Source organism: Pipra filicauda, unplaced genomic scaffold (genome assembly GCF_003945595.2).
Source record: "Pipra filicauda isolate LSUMZ 115617 unplaced genomic scaffold, ASM394559v2 scaffold357_size738173_pilon, whole genome shotgun sequence".
NCBI lineage: Eukaryota > Metazoa > Chordata > Aves > Passeriformes > Pipridae > Pipra > Pipra filicauda.
Genome location: NW_024104484.1, coordinates 204,077 through 212,810, shown reverse-complemented (window position 1 = coordinate 212,810; position 8,734 = coordinate 204,077). Strand labels below are relative to the sequence as shown.

The 8,734-nt window shown below is 65.7% G+C and overlaps 1 protein-coding gene across 1 annotated transcript; it reads right to left on the bottom strand.

Annotated features, from left to right (window-relative positions):
• Window positions 1-153: 153 nt before the first annotated feature.
• On the bottom strand, window positions 154-7,538 carry SPIRE2 (spire type actin nucleation factor 2). Its single transcript, XM_027744585.2, has 15 exons — window positions 7,270-7,538; window positions 4,380-4,417; window positions 3,852-4,211; window positions 3,533-3,613; window positions 3,293-3,457; window positions 3,126-3,212; window positions 2,909-3,017; window positions 2,663-2,832; window positions 2,434-2,584; window positions 2,188-2,321; window positions 1,936-2,070; window positions 1,787-1,854; window positions 1,665-1,692; window positions 1,141-1,256; window positions 154-1,053 (listed from the first exon to the last, which is right to left on the bottom strand). Exons 1-15 carry the CDS (start codon window positions 7,481-7,483, stop codon window positions 837-839), a joined length of 2,073 nt encoding a protein of 690 aa, XP_027600386.1. The 5' UTR covers window positions 7,484-7,538; the 3' UTR covers window positions 154-836.
• Window positions 7,539-8,734: the final 1,196 nt, after the last annotated feature.

The following is an 8,734-nucleotide window of genomic DNA, read 5'->3' as shown; positions in this document are numbered from 1 at the left end:
GGGAGCGGACAGGAAGGATGGCGAGGGGAGATGTGAGCGATGGACTGGAGTGGAGTGCAGGGGGTGGTGGTCCCCGGCCCCCTCACATTTCCCAGCACCCTGCACCCTGCTCTCCCTCCCAACCACCCACTCAGGACCAGCCACGCGGCCCCGGGGTAGCCCAGCGGGTTTATTATCGGAGAGGGGACATACAGAGCAGCCGTGCCAGCCCAGGGCACCGGGCACCCCGGCACAGCCAGGGCTTGGCACAGAAGCAGAGCTGGGGAAGCCAACACAGGGGGCTGCAGGTGCCCCACCGTGGGATCCGTTCCCCCAGGAGCTGCCCCACGGTGCGATCTGTGCCCCCGGGGGGCTGCGGGTGTCCCACAGCAGGATCCATCCATCTGGGGGCTAACGGTGATCCATGGTGGGATCCATCCCCTCCGGGGATGTGGGCGCTCTGCAGCAGGACCTGTTCTCCCAGGAGCTGCCCCACGGTGGGATCCTTCCCCCCGGACGCTGGAGGTGTCCCACAGCTGGATCCATTCCACCGGAGGCTGTGGGTACCCCACAGCTAGATCCACCCCCTCAGGGGCTGTGCAACGGTGGAATCCATCCCCTCGGGGTCTGTGGGCACCCCACGGTGGGATCCATGCCCTCAGGGGCTGCAGGTGCCCCATGGCAGGACTTGTGCCCCCAGGGGCTGGTGGCAGGGATGGAAGGGGATGGCAGGAACGGGTCCTTTTGCCCCTGGTCCATAACGTATATAAATATAGAGGCTGTGTGTATCCATCCTATGTATATATGTACAGCGGGGGGGCACCCCCCTGGTGCCCATCACTGGGGCGTCGGGCCCCTCACTGGAGCCAGGCGTCGCTGTAGAGGGAGCGGGCCTTGGCGTGGCGCCGGGACGCGGCGCTGGCGTTGAGCACGGCCACGCTGCGCCGGCTGGAGCTCACCACGTCCTTCACGAACCCGGCACAGTCGGGGCACACGTCCCGCAGCACCGAGCCCTGGGCGTAGATGTGCGGGAATTCCTCCTCCACCCGCCGCCAGCACGGCCCCGACAGCGAACTGCGGCACAGAGCACTCCGTCGGCACCCACTGGGAGCAGGAGGAGGAGAAGGGGGGAGGAATGGGGAGGAAGGCTCAGGGACTCACTGGAAGGGCTCCCTCCGGCGCAGCGGCAGCGCCTTGGGCAGCAGCGAGCCCGGGAGGCTCTCGAAGCCCAGCGCGTAGACGGGGATGTGAGCCAGCTTCTTGGAAGGCATCTTCATCTGCCGGGATGTGGGAGTCAGGACGGGATGGGACGGGGACAGGGGTGGGATGGGACACGGTTGGGATAGGGCGGGGCAGGGATAGGGACTGGGCAGGGATATGGATGAAGTGGGACAGGGGCAAGGATGAGATGGGGCAGGACAGGGACAGGATGGATCAGAGAAATAGCAGGACACATACAGGGACAAGGTAGGACAGGGATGGGATGGGGCAGGGACAAGGGAGAACAGAGACAGGATAGGACAGGGACTGGATGGGGCAGAGATAGGGAAGGACAGACAGGGAGGATGCAGGACAGGGATGGGATGGGATGGGGTAGGGACAAGGGAGAACAGAGACAGGACAAGAACAAAATGGGGCAAGGCAGGACTGGGACACAGTGACACTGGCCAGGGCCAGTCCCTTACCTTCAGGCTACAGGAGCTACAGACAGACCTGGGGACACAGAGAGAGGTGTGATAGTGGGGCCATCACAGGGACCCTCCTGCCACCCTCCCACCCCCGTGACATGGCACAGCACAGTGCTCACCGCTTGCAGAAGAGACAGGCTGCGGGCCAGGAGAAGAGGGGGAACTTGGCCCTGCAGCAGCAGCAAACCTGCAGGCAGAGTGGGGTGAGTTGGGGTTGGGTGGGGGTACACCTCCACCAACCCTTCTGGCTCCCTGGCCCCATTCCCACCTTCCCTCTCCGCAGGCTGCTGTACAGCTCCTTGCTCTGCAGGAACTTCTCCATCTCAGCCTTGACCAGCACCCTGCGGACATTAATCATCTCCTCCACGGTCAGGGCCAGGCTCTCCACGGGGTGGCTGAACTCCTGCAGGACAGGGGGATGTCAGCATGAGCTGTGGCAGAGGGAGCCATGTGCCCACAGTCACACGTGCCTGGTGTCTCCAGCCCTGGTGTCCCCAGCCCCGGTGTCCCTAGAACCCACCAGCCAGAGGTGCTTGGAGCTGGTGGTGGGGGCAGCACTGGATCCATCCTCCGGTCTCTCCTCCACGGCGCCGAGGGCAGCCCGGGGCAGTGCTGGCCCATCTGGCAACTGGTGACAGCTGGCAGGGACAGAGCCTATGAGGAGGGACAGGGAGGTCATGGTGAGGCCATGTTACCTGGTGCCACCACTGCCACAGGGCATGGCACAGCCCCCTGGGGATGGGGACATGAGGACCTCCAGCAGTACCTGAGCGGGGCCGGGACTCGGGCTGCAGTGGCTCCAGGTCCTGGGGTGCAGCCTGGTCACCCCCCAGCTGGCTCTGCAGCTGTGCCAGGTCCTGCTCTGAGAAGGAGCGATCCCGCTTCAGTGGCACCTCTGTGCCTGGAGAGTCCTCATCCTGCAAGGCCATGGGCACCACATCACCCCAGGGACCTGGCACCTCCCGTGTCCCCCCACCTCCAGGGTCCCCCCTTGCCTCTGAGAGGTTCATCTCCTCCATCTCGGCCAGGGTGGGTGCCTTGAGGAGGACGCGTGGCCGTGGGCGTGTGGGCATGGCACTGGCCGGGCACCGAGAGAGTTCGAGGCAGGAGTTGGAGGCCAGGCGGCCAGCACAGGCATGTGGGATGCAGGGCAGGGAGCTGTACCCTGCAGAGGGACAGGCTCAGCACCATGGGGATGGGCACAGAGCTGGCGCGTCACAGCAGGGAGGGGACACTGGTACCTTTCTGCTCCACGGGCCGGAGCTTCCGCTCCTGCCTGATCTCCTCCAGGATCTTCTCATGGAGCGTCCTCTGCTTTTGGGGCAGGGGCCGCAGCCGTCGCTCTGATGCCTGTGGGATGTGTGGACAGGACCTCAGGTGGTAGCCATGGCTCAGGGATGGCACTCCCAGAGTAGGCATGGCATCATGCCAGGGAGATGTCCCAGTGCCAGTGCTCACCTGCTTCAGAGGGGGCCGGGAGCGGATGAAGTCGAGGATGAGCTCGTGGGCATCCTTCTTCACCCGTGGGGGGATGTCTCCATCCACCTGGGGAGGGCAGGGGGTCAGTGCCAGGCTGGGGCATGGCAGGATGGAGGGTGAGGGGCTGGCACGGTGGCTGCGCTCACCATGACCTTGCGGAGTTTGTAGTTGCGGGCGCGGATGTCCTGCATGAGCATCTCGAAGGGCGTGAGCTGGTACTCAGTGGGCAGCGGGTTGAACTGCTTCTCCTGCACCTTCTTCAGCTTCACGCCATGCCGCAGCTCTCGCATCAGCTGTACCCACAGCCGGGCCTGGGGGGTCACATGGACACAGCGTCAGCACCCACCCACCCATCATGGCCCCCATGCCCCAACGTGCCACTGTACCCAGTCGGTGTTGCGCAGGCTGCCCAGCTCCGCCGCCGGCCGCTCCTCCTCTTCCTCGTCCTCCTTCAGCTTCTGCAGCAGCTGTTGTGGTACAAGATACTGTCACCCTGCCCTGGTGGCACTGAGGGTCCAACTGAAACCATGTCATGGGGCTGCAGCACTGAGGTACACCCAAAAACACCCACATTCCCAGCTGGCACAGCACTCTGGGAGATGTTATGGCTAAACGCTGGCACCAGCAGCCCTGGTGGGATGGGCAGAGAGGGCACCAGCTGGCTTCCCCGGCTAGGTAGCGGTGCCAGTGGGCACCCACACTCACCTCCTTGGCATCACGGATCTTGGCAAGGAAGGCCATGAGCTCCACAGTCTCAGCGAAGAGCGCACGGCACACAGCCTGGTAGTGCGCCGGGGCGCCGGCAGGGTCGGCCAGGCGGGCAGCACAGCACCGCATGGCCTGCCCGAAGGTGCGCACAGCGCGTGGCGGTCCCTCGCCCCCTTCCTCCTCCTCCTCCTGCCCCCCATAGCCCTCGTCAGCCGTGGCACAGCCGCTGTCCTCTGAGTCGCTGTTGGTCATCAGGTCAATGAGCTGCTCCAGGCGTGGGCTCAGCTCCCGCTCCTCGTTCTCATCCAGCCCCCAGTCCAGTGCCCGGTACACGGCGAAGCCCAGCGACTGCACCATCTGCAGGACATGGCATGGGCTGGGCATCGGATGTACCCTGGCACCAGCTACCCCCCCCATCAGCGCTGGGTCCCATCCCAGGACCCACGGGCGAGGGGACCAGGTGGCAGCACCCACCCCACACTGGCGTGTGATGGCAGATGGGGCCAGTCATTGGCCTCTGCATACCTGGGCTTCGGCGGAGGGCGTCAGCAGCGCGGGCAGGTCTGGGGGAGGAGAGCAGAGTCACCACTTGCACCCACAGCCCCACACTGGGCATCCCACCCCACATCACCTGGGGATGTGGTACCCACCCAGCTCGGCTGTGAGGTATCCACCCTGAGCAGGTCCCACCCCCAGCAGTTTCTACCCCAACCTGAGACTCCCGTTCCTGGCTGCTCCCATCCTGTCCTGGACCCAGGGCACGGCTCCATGGGGCAGTGGGCACCAGCACATTGAGCCCTGGCATCAGGCAGTGGCAGCGCCGCCTCCAGGGGGGCACATAAGGGGGGCACAGGCATTCCTTTATCACTCACCTCCAGGGCTGGAGGGAGCTGAGAGCTCTGCAACCATGGGGAAATGCCCCTGCATCCCTTTGGGCTGTGGGCACCAGGAGTGTGAGCACCGGCAGTGTGGGCAGTGGCAGTGTGGGCACTGACATCATGAGCACCAGCAGTGTGGGTACCAGGACTGTGAGCAGTGTGGGGACTGGCAGTCACAACTGGAGCATGGCACACACACACGCACACATAGAGCCCAGGACATGCTCGTGGGCAGCTCAAACTCTCCTGGCAGCTGCAGGACAAGGAACACGAGTGGTCTCTGCAGTGTCCCCAGGGCTTCCAGCTCCACTTCCCGACCATTAGCTCTGCATTGAGCTAATCAATGCGGCAGCTGCAAGGATATGCCAGTCGTGTGCCAGCCAGGAACAGACAGCAAGGGTAGCTCCAATGGTGGTCACAGTGCCACACACAAACCCATCACCAACCCATCTGCCCCAGCCATGCCCAGTTCCCACTGCAGTGCCAGCCCTGGGATGCCATCATTGCCCTGCAGTTGGTGCCTGGCCAGCAGGATGAGCCCAGTAGGTCCCAGCAGCTCCCTCCAGCCACTGGGACACAGCTAAGGAGCGAGTTCCCATGGGATAGGGGACTGGAGTGGCTCCAGAGGGTGCTGTTGGCTCACTCAGTGTGGATCCAGCCCCATGCCCAGGCAGAGCTGCCAAGCCACGTGCCAGGTTGTTACCACCACCTGCAGCAGTGCCCAGAGGCACCCAGAGCCCTTCCAGCCTCAGGCTTCACTGTGAAGAGGCCTGATTCATCCCTGGGGAGATGGCTCAGGTTGGCACAGAAGTGACCTGGTAGGAGGAGGCAGCATGGTGTCACTGGCACAGTATCACTGGCATGGTGGCACTGGCAAGTGACACCGGCTCCAGCCCCACAGTGGCTCAGGGCAGGGCGTGGGGCCATTCCCAAGCAGGACCAGTGGAGCCGGTGTGACCACGCCATGCCCAGATGCCACAGGCACGTGCCGTGCCCGTGTGTGTCCCTGCCTTGGGCATGGAGATGCCCAACACGCCCTGGCGTCTGCCTGGCCACCGGTATCAAGGCCATTCGGTGACCCCACAGCACCGGCCCCTGTGGCCTTGCCGTTGGATGAGACAGGTGGAGCATTGGCTGCACTCCAGGTGCTCCTGGAGCCTCCCAGTGTCACCGCTGGCAGCCAGCCCAGCCTGGTGACACCCCAGAACCGTCACAGCTGTGGCTGGCAGTGCCAGTCTCCCACGGAGAGATGGTTGGGAGGCTGAAGGTCAGAGATGGGGCTGTCCCGTGTGCAACACACAGGGGGCTGGGGCAGGACGAAGTGCCCTGCATGTGCAGGTGTGGATGACCCATGGATGTCCCTGTGGGTGTCCCCGTGTCTGTCTGACCTTGCCGTGTGTGTCCTGCAGCCTCACGGTGGATGCCAGGACCACGCACACCCCTACATCCAGGTCCAGCCTCATTGGGTTAGCCGGGAGGCCCTGCCGGTGCCAGTGTCAGTGCCACACCAGCCCTGGACCCCGAATTCATCAGCCCATCTTCCCCGCCAATCCCGGCAGTGCCGGTGCCAGTCCCCACCGCCGGGGCCAGGGCTTGGGGCTCACCCCTGTCCCCGCCTCTGCCGCCTTCCTGCCCCTCGGTGCTGGTACTGTCCCTCTCTCCATCCTCACAGTCTCTCCCAGCTTCTCCAGTGCCCTCCCTGCACCGCTCCCCTGAGGCCGTTGCCTCTGTGCCTGCCCCCCCCGCGATGTCGCTTCTCCTGCCTATCCGTCGCTCTCAGTACAGGTCCTTCTCCACCTGCGCCCGTCCCTCCCGCCAGGGCCGCTGCAGTTGCCCCCCCCCGCAGCCGATATCCCTCGTCCCTCTGCATCCCCGACGCCGGTGCAGCACCCCCTGCCGGTGCCGGTAAGTCCCGGTGCCGGTAAGTCTCAGGTGCCCGCTCTTTATGCTGGTAAGACCCAGTGCCCCGGGTCCCAGGGCCCGTAAGTCCCAGTGCCTGTAAGTCTCGGTGCCGGTAAGCCCAGTGCCTCACTCCCGGTACCAGTAAGCCCCGGTGCCGGTAAGTCCCGATATGCCGGGTCCCGGCGCTGGTAAGCCCCGATGCCGGTGCCCCGTTCCTGGTGCCGGCAGGCCTTGGTCCTGCTAAGCCCCGGTACCAGTAAGTCCGGGTGCCCGGGTCCCAGGCCCAGGTAGCTCCCGTGCCCCGGTGCCGGTGCCTCGCTCTCGGTGCCGGTAAGTCCTGGTGCCGGTTAGCCCTGGTAAGCCCCAGTGCCGTTAAACCCCGGGTCCCGGTAAGCTCCGATAAGCTGTGGTAAACCCCGGCGCCCCGCTCCCGCGGTGCCGGTAACTCCTGGTGCTGGCAAACCTCGGTGCCTCGCTCCGGTGTCTGTAAGCCCCGGTGCCCCGGTAAACCCCAGCAACTCCCGGTGCCCGTAAGCCCCGGTAAGCCCCGGTAAGCCCCGCTCGGGGGTGCCGTCCCGTCCCCCTCCGCGCGGGCGCCGCCCGCTCCCGCCCCTCCCGTGCAGCGGCGGCCTCACCGTGCGGCGGGGCGGGCAGGCGGAGGGAGCCGTCGGCGCGGAGGCGGATATCGGCGGTGCGGAGCGGCGCGGAGGCCACGGGGGCGGCGGCGGCGGCGCGGCAGCCCTGGAAGCAGAGCGCCCAGGCCTGTTCCTCGTTCAGCGGCTGCTCGTAGCACTTCAGCACCTCCTCCAGGGACAGCTCCCGCGGCGGCCCCGCGCCCGCCCGCGCCATCGCCCCATCCCGCACCGCCGAGCGCGGCGGGCGGGGGACACGGGGCGGGGGCGCGCGGGGACACGCCCCCGAACGGCCACGGCCACGCCCGCGCCATCGGCCCGGCCCGTCCCGCACCGCCGGGAGCGCGGGGGGGGCGGGGACACGGGGACAGGCCCCGCCTACCGCCCCGGCCACACCCACCACCCCGGTGCCGGCACCGCCGGGGGCATCCGCCGGGAGGGGCCGCGGCGGCGCCGGGGGGCACGGGCGGATCGGGACGGAGTGAAGCTTGGTGTGGTACGGTGCGGTACGGCACGGTACGGTACGATACGGTATGGTACGGTGCGGCACGGCACGTTACGACACGGCTCGATATGTATGGCACAGCTTGGTACGGTGTGGCACGGCTCGGTATGCCATGGCATGACTCTGTGCTGTGTGGCACTGCATGGTATCGCGTGGCACTGTACAGGGTGGCACACTCCGTACAGTGTGGCATGGCTCGTTAGAGTGTGGCACGGCACAGCACAGGTCAGTACAGTATTGCATGGCTCAGACTGACACAGCTTGGCATGGCACGCCACAGCACGGCGCATCACAGCTCAGCACAGGACGGTACATCACAGCATGGCCCAACTCGGCCTGCCCAGGCTATAGGACTGGGTACAGGGAGTGGTTGCCCTGGGTTACCTGGGTGTTGGGTGCAGGGCACACACCTGGGCATAGGGCAGAGGGCACAGGGCGTGGGTGCCCCAGGCATGGGGTGCAGGGCACGTGACGAGGGGCAGTGCCCGGGGTGGGTGCAGGGCAGTGCTGGCTGACACCCCACAAGGGACACAAGAGCCCCATTCACCCCGAGAGGATCAGGGTGGCCACAGCACATGGCTCAGCCCTAGCCCTGGCTCCCACCCCACAGAGTACACGTGTCATGTGTGGAGCAGCGGGTGGAGGGACACGATAGCCTTGGGACTGGGGTCACCTGGGGACACAGAGCAGGAGTTAGGGCAGGAACACAGGATGCCAGCACCCATGCGGACACCTGCCATGAGGCACCTGCCTTTGGGGTGCTGGGAAGCCTGGGGAGCTCAGCTGGGATTGAGAGGGAAAAGCCAGGCTGGGACAGGAAAACTCCTCAGTGGGAAGGAGAAGAACTCCAGATGCCAGAATGTGGTTCGTGCATGGCCAGGAGCAGCAGGAGCAGATTGAAGGTGCCAGGATGAGATGGAATCTCTAGGGAGACAATGTCCCTTGGGAATGTGGTGTGGGGAT